We start from the raw sequence: 23,139 nt of genomic DNA, 5'->3' as shown, positions 1-23,139 counted from the left end.
GCCAATTAGACAGCTTTTTCCCATGGAAAGCAGCTGGTGACATGGTGGGAAATGTGGCCGAAAGGTTTCAACTGATGGGGTGTGTGTGACGAGGCATGGTGGCGTGGGTGTTGATCGCCGTCTGTTATGTGTGTAATGTGTGTGTGTGTGTGTATGCTGCACATACAGTGAATCTCTCTGAACGGTTGACAGAGGTGCCACCTGGACCAGTTTGCTCTATGGTTGGTGACAGACTGTCAGGTGACTTGTCACTGACCCTTGGTGTGACATGGCGTACAGAGAGGTTGGCATCATAAGATAGGGACTAGGCAGGTGCTACTTCTGGGATGAAGCCAGAATACCTTGACAATGTATGGGACTTGTCCTCAAGCTTTACTATCACAACTAGAAAAAGGACTAAGATAATATAAGACACACTATTTCCCTATTGTCCCTTCTGACAGACTCTGAAATGAGGTGATTGTAACCTATTCCAATCCAAATGCTCTGTAGCAATAGGTCCAAAAGAACACACTAATACAACGATCGATCTCAGACACTGACCACAAAAGGCCTAGAGTTATCCATCCGATCATCCAAAAGGCATACCATTAAAAGAAAAATGGATGATTGCTCGAAGCAAACCCCAGAAACACACCACAACAGTAGTCAGAAAACCATGACTGTTGAGTCTCCGTAAAACATTCATGATCCACCACAGAGGAACTGGAGACACCATGTTAAATGAATACTGTTGATGGACAAACATGGTACCATTCAGTCCTCTTCTTCACTGGAGGGCTTGGGGACAGAGCTGGGACCAAGCGGGGCCTAGGGACCAAGCTGGGCCTAGGGACCAAGCTGGGCCTAGGGACCAAGCTGGGCCTAAGGACCAAGCTGGGCTAGTGACCAAGCTGGGCCTAGTGACCAAGCTGGGCCTAGTGACCAAGCTGGGCCTAGTGACCAAGCTGGGCCTAGTGACCAAGCTGGGCCTAGGGACCAAGCTGGGCCTAGTGATCAAGCTGGGCCTATGGACCAAGCTGGGCCTAGGGCCCAAGCTGGGCTTAGCAAAAACTGAATCTGAGGTCAAGAGACCGATAGAAGGGAGGGTTCACACATATTGAAAAGGTGTGTGTGCATGTGTATATTTTGAGATGCATTGATGCCCCATAGGCCTGTGCACAAACGTAAGGCAACTTTTGGGGTTGTACTGAACTGTGGAAAAACCCCACATTGAAGACAACAAAATACACATAGAGAAAGTGTTCCTTTATCCTTCATGCATGTGTTCATCCTGCTCTGCCCTCAGCCTAATTACATTTGACTGCTGATATTCATTAAGCCTTTTTTCTCCATGATACTGTATAATTCCGGTTGAAATCTATCATGTGCCACCAACGCAGCAGCTCTGTTAGGGCAAATGGTAATGAACTCTAGATCAATAGATAGATAAACCAATGGAGGCTGGGAGGTGAGGGTTGGCATCGGGGTGATACTCTTTTATATTTTCATGTAGTACAGAAATGACTTATATTTGAATGACTTAAAACTCTGCAGTAGCTTATTTCACTGGGGAAGTCACATTGAGATTGACATCTCTTTGTCAAGTGAGATTTTTTTTTTATACAAATGTTTTATCTGTCTTATGCAACAATCTCTGCTATCTACTGTTGATCTCCCACTTGTAAATCCTGGTTTGAGGTCCAACATGACTTACTACAACCCCTGTAGATGTGGCCTCTCAATGGCACTCTATTCCCTAAAATGTCCACTACTGTTGACCAGAACCACAGATCCTATGGGCTTTGGTAAACAGTAGGGCAGTAAAAAACCTTTTTATTTTTTTACTTTAGTTTATTTAGTCAATATTTTCTTAACTCAATTTCTTCAACTGTATTGTGGGTTAAGGGCTTGTTAGTAAACATTTCATGGTAAGGTCTACTACACCTGTTGTATTCGGCGCATGTGACAAATAAAGTTTGATTTGATTTGAAAAGTAAGACACTACATAGGGAACAGGGTGCCGTTTGGAAAACAGCCCTGGACTTCCTCTCTCTGATTGACATCTGATTAAGATGATACATGTTCTTGACAGCATGTATATTAACGGGTGTGGAATCTTAACGTCCTCTGAGCTAAAGCCTGGGTAGATGACCACTCACTGGTGTTTGAGCAGCAGGGCACGGAGCACGTTGGCCCGGTCCTCCGCTCTGATCTGGTCTGAGATGATCATGGTCTCCACCACCAGGTTGGCAATGCCAGGCAGAGTGGTCTGCTCCAGGTCCAACAGGACCACACCTTAGGGTGGCATAGAGGGGGGAGACAAGGTTTTATGACTGGGTGTGTATCTGTGTTAGTGTGTGTGTGTGGGGGGGTATATCTGTGTATCTGTGTTAGTGTGTGTGTGTGTGTGTGGGGGGGGGGGGGGGGGGGGGTGTATCTGTGTGTGTGTGTGTGTGTTACCATGTGTGATGGTCCTGCGAAGCTCCAGCAGGCTGCGGAAGGAGAGTGAAGCCACATGGGGTTTTCCCCAGCGGTCTGTCTCCTCCTCCACGTCCTCCTCAAACTTGATCCAACGAGCCGTCTCCTTCCAGCGCATCTTCTGGTTCTTATCCACTATCAGCTCGTTGAGCTCCACAAACACCTACAGGTACCAAACAGACAACTAGTTATCCATGACTTCACCTACAGGTATCACACAGACAACTAGTTATCCATAACTTCACCTACAGGTACCACACAGACAACCAGTTATCCATAACCCCCCCTTGGGTTGTGCTGTGGGGGAGATCTTCGTGGGCTATACTCGGCCTTATCTCAGGATGGTAAGTTAGTGGTTGAAGATATCCCTCTAGTGGTGTGGGGGCTGTGCTTTGGCAAAGTGGGTGGGGTTATATCCTGCCTGTTTGGCCCTGTCTGGGGGTATCATCGGACAGGGCCACAGTGTATCCCGACCCCCCCTGTCTCAGCCTCCAGTATTTATGCTGCAATAGTTTGTGTCAGGGGGCTAGGTTTCTTCCTAGGTTCTGGCCTTTTCCAGGGAGTTTTTCCTAGCCACACCTGCATTGCTTGCTGTTTGGTGTTTTAGGCTGGGTTTCTGTACAGCACATTGTGACATCAGCTGATGTAAGAATGGCTTTATAAATACATTTGATTTAGTTATCCATGACTTCACCTACAGGTACCAAACAGACAACCAGTTATCCATGACTTCACCTACAGGTACCAAACAGACAACCAGTTATCCATAACTTCACCTACAGGGTACCAAACAGACAACTAGTTATCCATGACTTCACCTACAGGTACCAAACAGACAACCAGTTATCCATAACTTCACCTACAGGGTACCAAACAGACAACTAGTTATCCATAACTTCACCTACAGGTACCAAACAGACAACTAGTTATCCATAACTTCACCTACAGGTACCAAACAGACAACTAGTTATCCATAACTTCACCTACAGGTACCAAACAGACAACCAGTTATCCATAACTTCACCTACAGGTACCAAACAGACAACTAGTTATCCATAACTTCACCTACAGGTACCAAACAGACAACTAGTTATCCATGACTTCACCTACAGGTACCAAACAGACAACCAGTTATCCATGACTTCACCTACAGGTACCAAACAGACAACCAGTTATCCATAACTTCACCTACAGGGTACCAAACAGACAACTAGTTATCCATAACTTCACCTACAGGTACCAAACAGACAACCAGTTATCCATAACTTCACCTACAGGTACCAAACAGACAACTAGTTATCCATAACTTCACCTACAGGTACCAAACAGACAACCAGTTATCCATAACTTCACCTACAGGTACCAAACAGACAACCAGTTATCCATAACTTCACCTACAGGTACCAAACAGACAACTAGTTATCCATAACTTCACCTACAGGTACCAAACAGACAACTAGTTATCCATAACTTCACCTACAGGTACCAAACAGACAACTAGTTATCCATAACTTCACCTACAGGTACCAAACAGACAACTAGTTATCCATAACTTCACCTACAGGTACCAAACAGACAACTAGTTATCCATAACTTCACCTACAGGTACCAAACAGACAACCAGTTATCCATAACTTCACCTACAGGTACCAAACAGACAACCAGTTATCCATAACTTCACCTACAGGTACCAAACAGACAACTAGTTATCCATAACTTCACCTACAGGTACCAAACAGACAACTAGTTATCCATAACTTCACCTACAGGTACCAAACAGACAACTAGTTATCCATAACTTCACCTACAGGTACCAAACAGACAACTAGTTATCCATAACTTCACCTACAGGTACCAAACAGACAACTAGTTATCCATAACTTCACCTACAGGTACCAAACAGACAACTAGTTATCCATAACTTCACCTACAGGTACCAAACAGACAACTAGTTATCCATAACTTCACCTACAGGTACCAAACAGACAACTAGTTATCCATAACTTCACCTACAGGTACCAAACAGACAACTAGTTATCCATAACTTCACCTACAGGGTACCAAACAGACAACTAGTTATCCATAACTTCACCTACATTCACCTACTTCTCATACAGTCTAAAAATAAATCTCCTAAGCTCATGACTGAGGGCTTAGACCTATGTCATGACTGAGGGCTTGGACCTATGTCATGACTGAGGACTTAGACCTATGTCATGACTCCAACAGGAGATTCTGGCAACACGCGTCCTTACTGTAAAGTTCCCTGGCTTTAGAGCTGCTTAATCTTTAGTAAAAAAAATACTAGGAAGATCGTGTGTTATTAATTACTTATACATCCAATCAATCAATTTATCAATTAACCAATCAACAACTAGTCTGATGTCTCACCTCATGGGTCTTCTTGTCAACCACCCTCTTCTTCCTCTTCAGGCTGGACTGGGGCGGAGAGCTTTTGCTGTTCTGAGTGAGCTGGCATCGAGACGACTTCTTCACCAGATGACGCCTCATCCCAGGGTTGTCCTCGAATCGGTGACCTTAAAGCACCACAACAGAAGCTATTGTTAATGACACAGAGGTCAGCTGCAGAAAAGGTCAACTGTGTTCACTCAAAGGCCTACGATAGTACACACTCACAATCATTTAGCACAATCATTGTGCCAAATGCGTTATACAACCTGTGTGCACTAGGGCCAAAGACTGGCTGAGCACTATGGCGGTGCTATGTCTTGTGACAATAAGAAAAATCAGATTTTAGATGTTCATTAAAGTTTCCGTTGGAAATAAAGAGGACATAGAAATCAGGGAAGCAGCAGGTACATGAGGTAACTGAGGTTCTGTGCACAGCTAGGGTAACGCACAGGGGTGCTTATTTTGGGTGGTTCTTCATCCACAACAGACCTGTAGAAGCTAAAAAATACTTATTAAATTTTAAAGCTCTTCAGGCCACAAACCATATTTTATTGAATTTTGCGTAAATGGCATTATCTACTCATCAGGAGAGGGACCATAGCGAGCATGTAGGGGGAGAGAGCCTGGTGAGGCTATAGGGGGTGGAACAAGGGAGAGGGCCTGGTGAGGCTATAGGGGGTGGAACGACGGAGAGGGCTTGTGAGGCTATATGGGGTGGAACGAGAGAGAGGGCGAGGCTATATGGGGTGGAACGAGAGAGAGGGCGAGGCTATAGGGGGTGGAACGAGAGAGAGGGCGAGGCTATATGGGGTGGAACGAGAGAGAGGGCGAGGCTATAGGGGGTGGAACGAGAGAGAGGGCGAGGCTATATGGGGTGGAACGAGAGAGAGGGCGAGGCTATAGGGGGTGGAACGAGAGAGAGGGCGAGGCTATAGGGGGTGGAACGAGGAAGAGGGCCTGGTGAGGCTATAGGGGGTGGAACAAGGAAGAGGGCCTGGTGAGGCTATAGGGGGTGGAACAAGGAAGAGGGCCTGGTGAGGCTATAGGGGGTGGAACAAGGAAGAGGGCCTGGTGAGGCTATAGGGGGTGGAACGAGGGAGAGGGCCTGGTGAGGCTATAGGGGGGAAAAGGCTAGCCAGGTGTGTGTGTGTGTGTGTGTATGTGTATGAATCCTCTTGTGTGTATTCAGATGCTCGACCGTGGGCTGTGTCATCTCCCTGGGGAATGGGGGTGGGAGCTCACTCACAGCTTTGTGTAGATGCTAGGTGCACTGCCAATCAGAGGGCTGGTTTTGCAGACAATCTGGGGAGAAGACCAGACCACCTCTAGGCCTCAGCTGCTTTGTGTTGTGTTCTAGACACACCCACCACAGAGAGGGCCAGAAACAATGTTCCCTTTCTCATCCTCCATCCCTCTGACCCAAAGTTCATCCCTCCATCCTTCCATTCTTCTTTGTGTGGTTCTGTTCAGACAATATATTCCTAATAAAAAAGGCTCTATTCTGACAGGTCTGGGAGTGCTCCCAGGGAGAAGTCGGTATTGACCTGGAAGAGACGCCCTTTGGCTGGACTCGCCCTGAGCTTTGCTAGCTAAGTACAAGTTCTTCTGCTGCTCATAAAATGCATTCACTTGAAAACAACAACACACATTCTTTTGACAGATGCCATTTCACAGTACATTTGTCTCACCAGTTAATCCTAATAAGAAGCCATTGTTGTGACTTCATAATGGGATAATATATTGTAGCTAATTCAGGGTGTCACCCCAACTGGGACTTGAACCCAGGGCCTGCGACTGTCAACCTAATACCTTATCCAAACCTATCGACAAGGACACTATGTGTTGTGTTAAGGTCGCTACACTACCCACTTCCTTCAGAGGAGCTCCGTATAGCTTTTCAATCCAACACCTTAGCGGCGAACGCCAAGAAATCCTTGACGAGGCCGATAGCTGGTGGGTTAATGTCGCTACAATATGCATGTCAATGTAAATTCAAGTCATCATCATAACTTCTCAATGTATCGCCCGTGTCCTTCAGTAGTCCCTATTGTCCTGTCTGCAGGTTCAATCTGGTCACTGTGTCCCTCAGTAGTCCCTATTGTCCTGTCTGTAGGCTCAATCTGGTCTCTGTGTCCTTCAGTAGTCCCTATTGTCCTGTCTGCAGGCTCAATCTGGTCTCTGTGTCCTTCAGTAGTCCCTATTGTCCTGTCTGCAGGCTCAATCTGGTCACTGTGTCCTTCAGTAGTCCCTATTGTCCTGTCTGTAGGCTCAATCTGGTCACTGTGTCCTTCAGTAGTCCCTATTGTCCTGTCTGTAGGCTCAATCTGGTCACTGTGTCCTTCAGTAGTCCCTATTGTCCTGTCTGTAGGCTCAATCTGGTCACTGTGTCCTTCAGTAGTCCCTATTGTCCTGTCTGTAGGCTCAATCTGGTCACTGTGTCCTTCAGTAGTCCCTATTGTCCTGTCTGTAGGCTCAATCTGGTCTCTGTGACCTTCTAAACCCTCTATAAAAGCACTTCTCTCGCTCGGTCCTTCCCATACCCTCTTTGTTCCACTGAATATGCTCTTGAGAACGCCACTTTTCCCCGTCTGCCCCTTAGATTCTACAATTACCAGTCTGAATGGAACAGCTTTGATTCAGATGAACACAGTAGTGGAAATGGACACCCCACTTCCTTGGCATAGTCTCTCCAACGTAGCACCCCATCCCATATAGCTGGTCTCTTCTCCTGTGAATCTTCTAATCGCCCCTGAGTGAGGAAGTCATGTTCATTCATTCTGTATTCTACCACAGGTCTCGTTGTAGCCCCTCGATCGCCTTTCATCAACAGTGTAGAAGTATTGCACAAATGCATATTATGTGGTTTTATACGTGTAGTATATCGTCAATTCCTGACGACAGAGTGACTTTGTGACTTTTCCAATTGGGAAAATTTAGATATTGATCGATCATCAACTCATCATCATCACCTTCTCCTCTTTAGTATAGTGTTGTGTGTCCCTGTGTGTCACGTGGGAGACTGGGGTTCAATTCTCTGACAGAGAAGAAGGAGTAGGTAGGTGTAATTATTTGTGTGCTGTAGGGCAACGGTGTCTAGATAGAATATGTATTTGTTGTCTTGGCTACTGGAAATTTTTTGGAACAGCATTATTTTTGTGTTACTGAGATTCAGTCATGGCTCAAGTCTGTGCAGAAGATCTAGATGCTGCTGTAGGCCCTCTTGTTTTGGCACAGTAGCAGCAGATCATCAGCAAACAGTAGACACCCGGCCTCTCCAGTAGGGTGAGGCTGGGGGCTGCAGACTGTTCTAGTTAATTAGCCCTTGCCAATTCAGTGGGTATACATGTTGAGGAGGGTGGGGCTCAAGCTGCATCCCTGTTTCATCTCATGGCCCTGAGGAAAGACATCTGTGTGTTTATTGCCAATTTTAACTGCACACTTGTTGTTTGAGTACATTGATTTTATAATGTCATATGCTTAACCCCCCCCAAACAACGCTTTCATGAATTTGTATAGCAGACCCTCAAGCCAAATTGTCCTGTACCCCCCTCTCTCTCTGTCCTGTTTCCCTGTACCCCCCTCTCTCTCTGTCCTGTTTCCCTGTACCCCCCTCTCTCTCTGTCCTGTTTCCCCGTACCCCCCTCTCTCTCTGTCCTGTTTCCCCGCCTCTCTCTCTCTCTCTCTCTCTCTCTCTCTCTCTCTCTCTCTCTCTCTCTCTCTCTCTCTCTCTCTCTCTCTCTCTCTCTCTCTCTCTCTCTCTCTCTCTCTCTCTCTCTCTCTCTCTCTCTCTCTCTCTCTCTCTCTCTCTCTCTCTCTCTCTCTCTCTCTCTCTCTCTCTCTCTCTCTCTCTCTCTCTCTCTCTCTCTCTCTCTCTCTCTCTCTCTCTCTCTCTCTCTCTCTCTCAAACATGTGGTTTCCATATGTTTGATGTGTTTGATACCTTTACATGAATTACATTCCAGCCATTACAATGAGCCGATCCTCGTATAGCTCCTCCCAACAGCCTCCCCTTTGCTACAATGCCATCGTGACCAGCTATCCCTCACAGCACTACTGCAGAATACCAGTGTGTCCCAATCCAATGGTAGTCAGAAAAAGAACCGTACAGTTTGTCAATGGGATATCTTTCCAGTCCAGTAAGTGGAGAGGCCCCCCAGGGCCAAACGATCAATAGGTTAGCAGAGAATGGCGAGATGTAGAGAGGGTACCAATTCACCCATGACCCAGGACTTGAGAGAGCTTTGATTTCCACACCACCATTGCCAGGCCAACCAAGCATTGGCATTAATTAGCTTGTGTTTGTTTCTACATACAAATCAATGAAAACAACTCTGAATTCTCCCCAATCAATTGCCAATGTCAGGGCTTTCCACCAAAAGGGCAGAGTGCTATTCCATCACGTCTCACTCACACTCGTTAGTACGGAAACAGCTATGTAATATTACTGGAATGTTTGAGTTGCTCTGAAGTACATTAGTGGATGGGAATGATGACGCACGTCTGTAAACAGAGATACAGTGTTTATAGCCAAGGGAAACAATTAAGTGTACCAATAATACAGGGTTTCCCCAACGTGGTTCTCGGGATCCCAAGGGCTGCACATTTTGGCCGAGCACTACACAGCTGATTAAAAAGAATCAACTAATCTTCAAGCTTTGATCATTTGAATCAGCTGTGTAGTGTTAGGGGGGGGGGACACACACGACTAAACGTGTAACCCTTGGTGTACCGAGGACAGAGTTTGAGAAATGCTGCAATAATGTGTTTCCAAAAATTCAGTGTATGTCAATGAAAAAACAAAACAATTAAGCAAATAGTAACTAGATGTATCAACAGTTACACTTTGCATCAGACATGCTTGAATGAGACCCACGCATCTGAGAATAAAACGTTCTAATATTGATAAATAAGAACCTTATCCGGAAACAGTATACCAAACAAAAAAGGTTATCACACACTGACTCCTCAGTGATTAAATCATACAGTCACATTTTATAGAACTCTGCCAGAGTAACTAGCAGAGTAACTAGCAGAGTAACTAGCAGAGTAACTAGCAGAGTAACTGGCAGAGTAACTAGCAGAGTAACTAGCAGAGTAACTAGCAGAGTAACTAGCAGAGTAACTAGCAGCAACATAATGTATGTATGATTGTCATTTCCTTATACAGTTACCCTAGCCTAAATGAACATCAATGTAATGCTAATTTTCCCATTCTTCCATGGGCACTCATTGCTTTCCTCTGGGGGGGGGGGGGGGGGGGGGGCTGGTACTTACTGATGGGTCCCAAGGGTTCTGGGTTCTCAGGGGATCCCAGCTGGTCATGGTCGGGCTCCAGGGGGACTGCGTCCTCAGGGGACCCCAGGTGGTCATGGATGGATTCAAGCAAGTCATAATCGTCAAAATTCAACACAAACTCCTCAAAGTCCTCCAAGCCCTCCATGTTGAACTGAGAGGCGCGGTGCACAACCTCTGCTCCCTCGTTGTGCCGGTGGTTCACAGAGGGGCGCTGGTGTGGGGTACCCAAGGTCCCTGGTGTGTGAATGTTGGTGGTCGTCTTGGTTTTTGGGTGTTTTTCCCCCACCAACACCTCTGGACAGGGGGCTGGTGGTCCCTGGTTCTCCTGCCCCATGGGGTCTGTCATCTCCTGGGTCTGTGACGGTGTCTGTGGTGCCTCTTCCCCACCCCACTCCGGGTGGGCGCCCTGCTCATCCAGGGTTCTGGCGTTCTCTCACCGGCAGCTCCTCACCGTTTGTTGGTGTTAGCTGTTAGCCAAGCCTGAGCCTCACGGAACCAGAGAACGGTTCTGTGTTTTGATGGGGTTGATATTCGTCAGGAACAGAAGCTCCAGCACAAGCCAAGCTGAAGTAGTGGCTGCTGGTTACCAAAAGGCTATGTCCAATCTGCAGACTACTATAAATAGGTCCTCGTATGAAGTATCTGCTGTCCTTGGAAGTCCACTCTAGATAACGGTTTGGGATATAAAAAAAAAAAGCTGACAAAAAAAGACTACTAAAAGCAGATATTTATCTTCTTAGCGTCCCAATCAAACTCAAAAGTGGAAGAGAAATGTCACACTGCTGCTGTCCTCTCAGTGGCGTAGACAGAGGTAGTAGTGGTTTCTCTAGTAGATTTCGGCTGGGCACGATTCAGCAGCAGACTGGCTCAAGCTGTCATTCCAAAAATAAGTATTGATACAAACTGCAGCACTTGTTTTCAGACCTTCCTCTAATCTATTGGGCTAATTCACCAGTTTCCGTGGTGCCGGCCATCCATTGATCCTGGGATGAGGCGGGGCATGCGGGTGGGGTGACGCACCCCCGTTTTGGTTTCCATGGCACCCTGTCACAGCCAGGGCAGGCAGCAGGAGCACAGTCAAGGCTAAATCAGAGGCTCAAGAAAAAAAACATGGAAGTGAAAGCTCTCTTCTTCTCTCAGAAAACATCCAAACAACTGAAAAATGCATTACACCCTATCACAAACACAGAGACAGAAAAACAGTAGTCATACTGCCACTGTACAGAATGGAACTCTGGTTAGGAGCAAGAGCCTGTCTCCATGGAAACAATGATTACTTCTAATGTCCTGTCATCCTTCGCCCACAATGGGTACCTGAGTTGAACACTGACCTTTCCTCAAACCTGTGTTTACAGTGTGTGTGTGTGCGAATGTGTATGTGTGTGTGCGTTTCACTTGCTTAGAGGCATTCTGAACATAAGCACATGTTGGTTATGCTTCAAAGCAAGCCTGCTCCACAGCATTGTGTCAAGCATGGTAGCCAACATCAGCCATTGGTAGCCCACATCAGCCATGTTACTCACAGTGAATGAACAAGTACACTCTCAGTGGGGCAATGGAACTCACAGTGCCTCGGGCAAGACAGGGCAAACCTCTGTCAGCATTTGAAACGGTTGTCATGACTGCTGCAGTTCTAGATTAAACTGCAGTACTATACTGGACGTTTTACTGTGACAAGACTCTGCTGAACAAGTCAATGGTCACGCGGAGAAGTTTAATTTGTTTGGAATAGTAATTAATGAAAGTTATGTCCTGTTAAAAAAAAAATCTATTCTATTCTATTCTTACATAATGTCAGTTAACCATCACGAAACGTCAAACCATCAAACAGTACCACATTAAACTATCATCCTGCATGATAAATACACTTCTGTGTGCTGTGACTGAATTACAATATGTACTCGTCGAAGTGGAAGAGCTGTAAAATACATGAGCTAATGGATATATGCAGTATAGCCTGAAATCTTTCTGTCCGTCCCCTACATCTGATAGCTTGTCTGTTTCTGGTTCCATTTTAATCTAGTCTGAGCGGCCGGTCAATGATTCCCATGCTGGGTGGATAAAAGCAGGAAGAGCCTGGGGCAGGGTCGCTGTCAAGGAGAATCGACCACTGATCTCGTGTTAATTATTGCCGCAGGATCATGGGATAGACCAGAGAGTGCTGCCCATCTATTTGCCAAAATGGTCCATCCTCTCTCCCTCTCTTTCTCCCAATTAAATGACATTCAAAAGGTGTTGATGGCCTGGAGAATGCAATCAAATATATTCTCCCTCTTTCGCTGTCTTTCTCCCTTTCACTCTCTCAATTCAATTTCAATTCAAAGGGCTTTACTGGCATGGGAACATTCACATTGTCAGAGCAAGTGAAATAGATAATAAATAAAAGTGAAATAAACAATAAAAAAAATGTACAATAAACATGATACTGATTCAAGTATTTTCTCTCTCTGCATCCCTCCCTCTCTGGTCTGTTTCTCTCTCTGCATCCCTCCCTCTCTGGTCTGTTTCTCTCTCTGCATCCCTCCCTCTCTCCCTCTCTGGTCTGTTTCTCTCTCTGCATCCCTCCCTCTCTGGTCTGTTTCTCTCTCTGCATCCCTCCCTCTCTGGTCTGTTTCTCTCCCTGCATCCCTCCCTCTCTGGTCTGTTTCTCTCTCTGCATCCCTCCCTCTCTGGTCTGTTTCTCTCTCTGCATCCCTCCCTCTCTGGTCTGTTTCTCTCTCTGCATCCCTCCCTCTCTGGTCTGTTTCTCTCTCTGCATCCCTCCCTCTCTGGTCTGTTTCTCTCTCTGCATCCCTCCCTCTCTGGTCTGTTTCTCTCTCTGCATCCCTCCCTCTCTGGTCTGTTTCTCTCTCTGCATCCCTCCCTCTCTGGTCTGTTTCTCTCTCTGCATCCCTCCCTCTCTGGTCTGTTTCTCTCTCTGCATCCCTCCCTCTCTGGTCTGTTTCTCTCTCTGCATCCCTCCCTCTCTGGTCTGTTTCTCTCTCTGCATCCCTCCCTCTCTGGTCTGTTTCTCTCTCTGCATCCCTCCCTCTCTGGTCTGTTTCTCTCTCTGCATCCCTCCCTCTCTGGTCTGTTTCTCTCTCTGCATCCCTCCCTCTCTGGTCTGTTTCTCTCTCTGCATCCCTCCCTCTCTGGTCTGTTTCTCTCTCTGCATCCCTCCCTCTCTGGTCTGTTTCTCTCTCTGCATCCCTCCCTCTCTGGTCTGTTTCTCTCTCTGCATCCCTCCCTCTCTGGTCTGTTTCTCTCTCTGCATCCCTCCCTCTCTGGTCTGTTTCTCTCTCTGCATCCCTCCCTCTCTCCCTCTCTGGTCTGTTTCTCTCTCTGCATCCCTCCCTCTCTGGTCTGTTTCTCTCTCTGCATCCCTCCTCTCTGGTCTGTTTCTCTCTCTGCATCCCTCCCTCTCTGGTCTGTTTCTCTCTCTGCATCCCTCCCTCTCTGGTCTGTTTCTCTCTCTGCATCCCTCCCTCTCTCCCTCTCTGGTCTGTTTCTCTCTCTGCATCCCTCCCTCTCTCCCTCTCTGGTCTGTTTCTCTCTCTGCATCCCTCCCTCTCTGGTCTGTTTCTCTCTCTCTCTGCTCTGCATCCCTCCCTCTCTGGTCTGTTTCTCTCTCTCTCTGCTCTGCATCCCTCCCTCTCTGGTCTGTTTCTCTCTCTCTCTGCTCTGCATCCCTCCCTCTCTCCCTCTCCGGTCTGTTTCTCTCTCTCTCCCTCTCTGGTCTGTTTCTCTCTCTGCATCCCTCCCTCTCTCCCTCTCTGGTCCGTTTCTCTCTCTGCATCCCTCCCTCTCTGGTCTGTTTCTCTCTCTGTATCCCTCCCTCTCTCCCTCTCCGGTCTGTTTCTCTCTCTCTCTGCTCTGCATCCCTCCCTCTCTCCCTCTCCGGTCTGTTTCTCTCTCTCTCTGCTCTGCATCCCTCCCTCTCTGGTCTGTTTCTCTCTCTCTCTGCTCTGCATCCCTCCCTCTCTCCCTCTCCGGTCTGTTTCTCTCTCTCTCTCTCTCTGGTCTGTTTCTCTCTCTTTCTGCTCTGCATCCCTCCCTCTCTCCCTCTCCGGTCTGTTCTCTCTCTCTCTCTCTCCGTTCTGTTTCTCTCTCTCTCTGCTCTGCATCCCTCCCTCTCTCCCTCTCCGGTCTGTTTCTCTCTCTCTCTGCTCTGCATCCCTCCCTCTCTCCCTCTCCGGTCTGTTTCTCTCTCTCTCTGCTCTGCATCCCTCCCTCTCTCCCTCTCCGGTCTGTTTCTCTCTCTCTCTGCTCTGCATCCCTCCCTCTCTCCCTCTCCGGTCTGTTTCTCTCTCTCTTTGATCGGTCTGTTTCTCTCCCTCTCTGATCGGTCTGTTTCCCTCTCTGGTCTGTTTCTCTCTCTCCCTCTCTGCTCTGCATCTCTCTCTCTCTCTCCGGTCTGTTTCTCTCTCTCTCTCTGATCTGTATGTCTCCCTCTCTCCCTCTCCGGTCTGTTTTTCTCTCTCTCTCTCACTCTCTCTCCTGTCTATCTATATTAAATTCAAAGGTCTTTTTGGCATGGGAAACATGCTACATTACAACAGTGTTGTAACAATGCGCAAATAGTTGAAGTATGAAAGTGAAGATAAATAAACAGATAAATATAAGTTGGATTTAAAATGGTGTTTGTGCTCCACTGGTAGGCTTTTCTTTTTGGCAACAGGTCACAAATACTTTTACTGTGGTGGCACACTTTAGTATTTCACCTAATAGATATGGGAGCTTATCAAGAATGGATTTGTTTTCCAATTCTTTGTGGCTCTGTGTAATCTGAGGGAAATAGGTGTCTCTAATGTGGTCATACATTTGTCAGGTTAGAAAGTGCAGCTCATTTTCCACCTCATTTTGTGGGCAGTGAGCACATAGGCTGTCTTCTCTTTGGGAGCCAGGTCTAACTATTGTGGCCTTTCTCAATAGCAAGGCTATGCTCACTGAGTCTGTACATAGTTAAAGCTTTCCTTTAGTTTGGATCAGTCAAAGTGGACAGGTATTCTGCCACTGGGTACTCTCTGTTAAGGGTCAGTCAAAGTGGACAGGTATTCTGCCACTGGGTACTCTCTGTTAAGGGTCAGTCAAAGTGGACAGGTATTCTGCCACTGGGTACCCTCTGTTTAGGGCCAAATAGCATTCTAGTTTGCAAATGTTTTTGTTAATTCTTTCCAATGTGTCAAGTAATTATCTTTTTGTTTTCTCATGATTTGGTTGGGGCTAATTGTGTTACTGTCCTGGTGCTCTGTGGGGTCTGTTTGTGTTTGTGAACAGAGCCCCAGGACCAGCTTGTTTAGGGGACTCTTCTTCAGGTTAATATCTCTGTATGTGGAAGGTTTGGGAATCGCTTCCTTTTAGGTGGTTGTAGTATTTAACGTCTCATTTCTGGATTTTGATAATTAGCGGGTATCGGCCTAATTCTGCTCTGCATGCATTATTTGGAGTTTTACATTGGAAACGGAGGATATTTTTGCGGAATTCTGCATGTAGCGTCTCTATTTGGTGTTTGTCCCATTTTGTGAATTCTTGGTTGGTCAGCGGAATCCAGACCTCCCAACCATCAAGGGCAATGGGTTATATAACTGATTCAAGTATTTTTAGCCAAATCCTAATTGGTATGTTGAATTTTATGTTCCTTTTGATCGCATAGAGAGCCCTTCTTGCCTTGTCTTTCAGATCATTCACAGCTTTGCGGAAGTTACCTGTGGCGCTGATGTTTAGGCCGAGGTATGTATAGTTTTTTGTGTGCTCTAGGACAATGGTGTCTAGGTGGAATTTGTATTTGTGGTCCTGGCAACTGGATATTTTTTGGAACACCATTATTTTTGACTTACTGAGATTTAGAGTCAGGGCCCAGGTTTGACAGAATCTGTGCAGAAGATCTAGGTGCTGCTATAAGCCCTACTTGGTTGGGGACAAAAGCACTAGATCATCAGCAAACAGTAGACATTTGACTTTACATTCTAGTAGGGTGAGGCTGAGTGCTGCAGACTGTTCTAGTGCCCTTGCCAATTTGTTGATATACAGTATGTTGAAGAGGGTAGCCTGGTTAGAGCATTGGACTAGCAACCGTGAAGGTTGCAAGTTCAAATCCCCAAGCTGACAAGGTACAAATCCCCAAGCTGACAAGGTACAAATCCCAGAGCTGACAAGGTACAAATCTGTCGTTCTGCCCCTGAACAGGCAGTTAACCTACTGTTCCTAGGCCGTCATTGAAAATAAGAATTTGTTCTTAACTGACTTGCCTAGTTAAATAAAAATGGTGGGGCTCAAGCTGCAATCCACAGCCCTGTTTTAACTGCACACTTCTTATATGAGAACATCGATTTTATAATGTTGTATGTTTTTCCCCCAACACCACTTTCCATTCATTTGTATAACAGACTCTCAGGCCAAATTGAGTCAAAACCTTTGTCTTTGTTTTGGCTTGTTTGTTTGTCACTTAGGGTGTGTAGAGTGGTCTGTCGTACGGTAATTTGGTAAAAAGCCAATTTCACATTTGCTCAGTATATTGTTTTCACTGAGGAAATGTACGAGTCTGTTATTAATGATAATGCGGAGGATTTTCCCAAGGTTTCTGTTGACGCATATCCCCCGGTAGTTATTAGAGTAACATTGGGGTGATCTGTCCTTGGTTCCAAATATTGGGGAAGATGCCAGAGCTGAGGATGATGTTACGGAGTTTAAGTATAGCCAATTGGAATTTGTAGTCTGTATATTTGATCATTTTATTGAGGATATCCAAACCTTTTTGGTTTGGAGGGTTTGTATTTTGTCATGTAGTTTATTCAATGTAATTGGAGAATCCAGAGGGTTTTGGTAGTCTTTAATAGTTGATTCTAGATTTGTATTTGATCATGTATATGTTTTTGCGGTTTGTTCTTTGTTATTTGTTATAGGGACAAATATATTGGAGAAGTGGTTTAATCTCCATTTTGGATAGAGAACTCTGTGTTGTTGTTTGTTAAGTTTGTTAAAATTTTCCCAGAAGTGGTTAGATTGTATAGAATCTTCAATTACATTGAGATGATTTATTACGTTGTCTAAAAGGGATTGAATTTGTTGTTGCCTAATTGGCTTTTACACTATTTTCCATCCATCTACATTATGCAGTTCCTTTGGCTTTGATGCGTGATGACTGAGTATTGCTCTGTTCAAGTGGACTGTGATTTTGCTGTGATCTGATAAGGGTGTCAGTGGGCTGACCGTGAACCCTCTGAGAGACTCTGGGTTGAGGTCAGTGATAAAGTAGTATAGAGTACTACTGCCAAGAGATGAGCTATACGTGTACCAACCGTAGGAGTCCCCTCGAAGCCTGCATTGACTATGTACATACCCATCGTGCGACAGTGCTGCAGGAGTTGTGACCGGTTTTGTGTCTAGGGGGGTGGGGGGGCATATGGGGGAAGAGAATGCTGTCACCTCCAGGCAGGTGTTTGTCACCCTGTGTGTTCAGGGTGTCAGGTTCTTGTCCATTTCTGGCATTTAGGTCGCTGCAGACTAGTACATGTCCCTGGTCCTGGAAATGATCCTAGTGGGGGGGATGTAGGTAGTACACATGAGAACATTTCTCTGTTGCGATAATTTCCTTTTGAATTTCTAGCCAAATGTAAAATGTTCCTGTTTTGATTAATTTAATAGAGTGAGTTAGGTCTGCTCTATACCAAATTAGCATACCCCCTGAGTCTCTTCCCTGTTTCACAGCTGGTAATTTGGTGGATGGGACTACCAGCTCTCTGTAACCTAGAGGGCAACCAGTGGGTCCATCTCCTCTATAACATGTTTCTTGTAGGATGACAAAGTCCAGGTTCCTGCCTCTCTCTTTCTCTCTCTGGTCTCTCTCTCTTGCTCTATTTGTCTCTCTCTTTGGAAATTTCTCTATCGATTGCTCTCTTGTGCTCTCTCTCCAGTGTTCCCCAGACCTACACAAACAGGTCCTAAACAAAACTCTCACCCCCAAACAATGACACTTGCACAGTCCGGCAAACAAGCACAAGCCCCCTGACATTCATCTGTGTGAGGGACAGTAAACAACAACAAGCGTATCAGCTTCCTGATTTCCACACTCATATACTGTAGCATTCCCTTCCCAAGGGCCTAATATCATACATACCACCACTCTCCTACAGGCCAGTAGACAAGCATCCCACCTATGGTCAGGGCATGACAGTACCAAAGGTGCGGACTCCGACCGCAAAACCTGACTCTATAGGGGAGGGTCCGGGTGGACATCTAGCCTCGGTGGCGGCTCCGGTGCGGGACGTAGGACTCCGGACCGTGGATCGTCGTCGAGGACTCCGGACCGTGGATCGTCGTCGAGGACTCCGGACCGTGGATCGTCGTCAGAGACTCCGGACTGGGAACCCCCGCTGAAGGCTCCGAACTGTGAACCGTCACTGGAGGCTCCAGACTGGGAACCGTCACTGGAGGCTCCGGACCTTGGATCGTCTCTGGAGGCTCCGGGCCATGGATCATCACTGGAGGCGCCAGGTCATGGATCATCACTGGAGGCGCCGGGCCATGGATCATCACTGGAGGCTTCGGGCCATGGATCATCACTGGAGGCTCCGGACTGCAAAACGTTGCTGGAGGTTCTGGAATGTAAAACATCGCTGGCGGTTCCGGGCTGGGAACAGTCACTGGAGACCTGGTGCGTGGAGCTGGCACAGGTCGTACTGGGCCGTGGAGGCGCACTGGAGGTCTGGAGCGTAGAGCTGGCACAACGCGTCCTGGACAATTGACCTCCTTCGCACGGCAAGTGCGGGGAGCTGGCACAGGACGCACTGGGCTGTGAAGGCACACTGGGGACACTGTGCGTAGAACCGGAAAACAAGGCACCTGAACAGTGACCAACTCCACACGGTGAGTACAGGGAGTTGGTTCTGGTTCCCACCTTGGCTCCGCCAACCACCCCGTGTGCCCCCCAAAACATTTTTAGAGGCTGTCTCTCGGCTTCCTTCGTGGCCGCGAACCCGGTGTGGTTGATGTTGCTTCTTCGCTGCCTCCGCCTGCTTCCATGGCAGGCTTCTGTCTCCTGCCATAATCTCGTCCCACGTCCACGATGTCCTCCACTCCTGGCTTTCCTCCCAGGCCCAGGATCCCTGCTCCTACTGGGCACGCTGCTTGGTCCATGGGTGGTGGGATCTTCTGTCACGATTGTTGGAATAAATGGACCAAGGCGCAGCGTGTGTAGAGTTACACATGTTTTAATAAATGAAACTCACCAAAAACAAACAGAACAAATGAAACGTGAAGTAAATGCAGTGTTCACAGACACGACACAAGAACCAGAACCCACAACAAACAGGTGGGAAAAGGCTGCCTAAATATGATCCCCAATCAGAGACAACGATAGACAGCTGCCTCTGATTGGGAACCATACAAGGCCAACATAGAAATAACTAAACTAGAATGCCCACCCTAGTCACACCCCGACCTAACCCAAAATAGAGAATAAAGGATCTCTAAGGTCAGGGCGTGACACACACATTCGTGAAAAAAAATGTACCCCCCTTTTCTCCCCAATTTTGTGATATCCAAATACGATCTTGTCTCATCTCTGCAACTCCCCAAAGGGCTCGGGAAAGGTGAAGGTCGGTCATGCGTCCCCCAAAACTTTTCCCGCCATAACTACGCTTTTTAAAACCCGCCCGCTTAACCCAGAAGTCAGCCGCACCAATGTGTCGGAGGAAAAACCGTTTGACTGACGACCGCAGTCAGCCAGCCCGCCACAAGGAGTCGCCAGAGCACTATAAGACGACACTGGGCCAATTGTGTGCCAATTGTGTGCTTCCCTGTGGGACTCCCGGTCACGGCCAGTTGTGACACAGCCTGGGATCAAACCCGGGTCTGTAGTGAGACCGCTGCGTCACTCGGGAGGCCATACGCACCCGCACTGTCATTCACACATAGCAGATGTTCTCAACATTCACACATTCCTTTCGCTGTCTTATTTCTGTCCCTTCTGATTCACATATCCACTCTATCATATCCCAGTATTCACATATCCACCCTATCATATCCCAGTATTCACATATCCACCCTATCAAATCACAGATTCACATATCCACCCTATCAAATCCCAGTATTCACATATCCACCCTATCAAATCACAGTATTCACATATCCACCCTATCAAATCACAGTATTCACATATCCACCCTATCAAATCACAGTATATCCTAGTACTAAAACATAGCAACACCATGTATTACACTCTCACATAAGGACATATACATCGGACAGATATGTCCTATATTGTTACGTCAATAGAGGGTGCCCTAAACTAGCAGATATTCCCTCCACTTGTTACGTTCAAGAATATGAACTATGGTAATACAGTACAGTATCATTAAACATATTGCCACACTGGCATTATTGCAGTACATCAATCCTGGGGTGTAAGTGATTTATATTTCATATTTTATCCCAGTACTCAGACCTGCTTCAAACTGTCACCCTCAAACTGTCCCACAGCAGAACAGCTGGGAAGGTAACTGGAGCATTGCATCCAATTGGAGCAACCTGCCTTTGTCAGGTGTAAAGGATGATGACTGGGTCTGTCCATCAAGAGGCACCAAACGAGGAACCCGAGAGTTTGGTTAAAATATATTTACTAAGTTACTAAGTCTCAAGGTATGCATTTTTTATTTAAACCTGCAAGCAACGTTACTTAGTATTAAATTACACTACCTTTACCCTCTACTTTCATTAGAAATTGTATGCCCTTGTTCAGGAAAAAGGGGCTACACCAGGCAGGGGTGGTCAACCCTGCTCCAGCAGCTGGTTATGCAGGCTTTTGCTCCAGCCCTACATAAATACACCCGATTCAACTAAAGTCCCGATAAGCAGCTGATTAGTAGAATCAGGTGTGGTAGATTAGGGCCGCAGGAGGGTTGCTCAACAGCAGGAGGGTGGGCTAGAGGGGTTGACTTGGGAACGGTCCGTTCTCTCTGGTGTGTATGTGTGTGTCTTACTCTTCATGTCGTCCAGATCAGCGCTAGCCAACATCTGAGCCTCAGCCTCGTCGGTGGGCACCTTCCGGTACACGGCTGTTTCCACGGCCGTCATGCTGCCGATACAGACACGCTCCCGCATGTCGTAACTGGTCCGCGGTGCAGGGTGGAGAGGATTCCTCCTGAACCAGCTACGGGTGTTCATGCTAGGGGGGTCCGCAGAGGTGGGGCACCAGGGGAGGGGAACACAGGGGGAATCACGGACAGTACAGAGGGAATACTTGAGTACGTGTGAAAACCCATCAGAGGTCATATTGTATTTGATTCTTTAAACGTTTGCTTTTGAAGTATGTCAGGTAACTAACTATCTGTTATCTATTGTGTCAACTATCAACTACCAGTTTCATCGCAATCTCTTCATTCAAAGACTCAATCATGGACACTCTTATTGACAGTTGTGGCTGCTTTATGTGATGTATTGTTGTCTCTACCTTCTTGCCCTTTGTGCTGTTGTCTTTGCCCAATAATGTTTGTACCCTGTTTTGTGCTGCTACCATTTTGTGTTGCTACCATGCTGTGTTGTCATGTGTTACCACCATGCTCTGTTGTTGTCTTAGGTCTCTCTTTATGTAGTGTTGAGTTGTCTCTCTTGTCATGATGTGTGTTTTGTCCTATATTTATATTTGATTTCTTTTTCTTTTTAATCCCAGCCTCCATCCCCGCAAGAGGCCTTTTGCCAGGCATTCATTGTAAATAAGAATTTGTTTTTTACTGACTTGCCTACTTCAATAAAGGTTAAATAAAATAAATAAATACAAATCCTGAAGGACCATCAGCCATAAACCAGTTCAGAATTAGATTTTTTTTGTCCCAAAGTGTTAAAACTCCAGAATCTACTAAATCCTTCTTTAAAATGAACATGGTATCAAACGTCAACCCAGTCTATACGAACAAACATCTTGACTGGCACAAACACAGTATGAATAATCTTGGAGGGGTCAGATTGTTGGGTGTAATGTGGTCCATCATGCAACAGAGGGCACCAGAACACAGCACAGCACTGCAACACTGGCTTCCTCACCCAGTGAATCATTGGCTGCTTTAACTCAGGCAACAATATCCTAACATTACATGACATTGTAACTAGGTTCCTTTTTTGCTGCTGCAATAATTATAAATCAGTGAGATTAACCGCCCTGCAGAGAGGGAAACAAGTACCTGGGTTGTATTCATTAGGCTACAAGCGGAAGAAAACAGAATGAAACAGGGAGGGACTACCTGGAGTTGTCCAATAAGAAATGTACAATTTCTGTTTCCGTTGCAAGATATTTTTCTATGTTGAGCCCTAATGAATATGACCCTCGACTCCACACAGTCTCTGACGTCCCAGGATGAATGCATATATTATTCAATCCATTACCAAATAATTCATATTCTCATAGCTGTGTTGATGAGTCAGATAGGATCTTTATGCAAACCTATCTAGGACACGAGAAATGATGGTGACAGGCACAAGGTTTCCTTTTAAGCCAAATCAATGATTTGATTGTTTTTAGATGTTCACATAGAAACAGATAAATCTACCAGAAGAATCGTGAGAAATGAGCACTGAATCTACCAGAAGAATCGTGAGAAATGAGCACTGAATCTACCAGAAGAATCGTGAGAAATGAGCACTGAATCTACCAGAAGAATCGTGAGAAATGAGCACTGAATCTACCAGAAGAATCGTGAGAAATGAGCACTGAATCTACCAGAAGAATCGTGAGAAATGAGCACTGAATCTACCAGAAGAATCGTGAGAAATGAGCACTGAATCTACCAGAAGAATCGTGAGAAATGAGCACTGAATCTACCAGAAGAATCGTGAGAAATGAGCACTGAATCTACCAGAAGAATCGTGAGAAATGAGCACTGAATCTACCAGAAGAATCGTGAGAAATGAGCACTGAATCTACCAGAAGAATCGTGAGAAATGAGCACTGAATCTACCAGAAGAATCGTGAGAAATGAGCACTGAATCTACCAGAAGAAT

The 23,139-nt window shown here is 46.3% G+C and overlaps 1 protein-coding gene across 4 annotated transcripts in view; it reads right to left on the bottom strand.

The window, feature by feature from the left end:
- Positions 1–23,139, bottom strand: part of LOC109870815 (anion exchange protein 3) — a 99,037-nt gene that overhangs the window by 20,445 nt on the left and 55,453 nt on the right. For 2 of the 4 annotated variants that reach the window (XM_031800990.1, XM_031800996.1), the window contains exons 6-9: positions 21,126–21,310; positions 4,852–4,997; positions 2,443–2,623; positions 2,142–2,277 (exon numbers count right to left, since the gene is read on the bottom strand). In XM_031800990.1, coding sequence (XP_031656850.1) covers positions 2,142–2,277; positions 2,443–2,623; positions 4,852–4,997; positions 21,126–21,310 — 648 coding nt within the window. Of the gene's footprint in view, positions 1–2,141; positions 2,278–2,442; positions 2,624–4,851; positions 4,998–10,146; positions 10,600–21,125; positions 21,311–23,139 lie in introns of those variants that run through there. The other 2 variants (XM_031801004.1, XM_031801003.1) reach the window with 2 other exon arrangements.

This window comes from Oncorhynchus kisutch, linkage group LG2 (genome assembly GCF_002021735.2).
Source record: "Oncorhynchus kisutch isolate 150728-3 linkage group LG2, Okis_V2, whole genome shotgun sequence".
Taxonomy (NCBI): Eukaryota; Metazoa; Chordata; class Actinopteri; order Salmoniformes; family Salmonidae; genus Oncorhynchus; species Oncorhynchus kisutch.
Note: the sequence above shows the minus strand (reverse complement) of the source record. Positions and strands in the feature narration are given on the sequence as shown.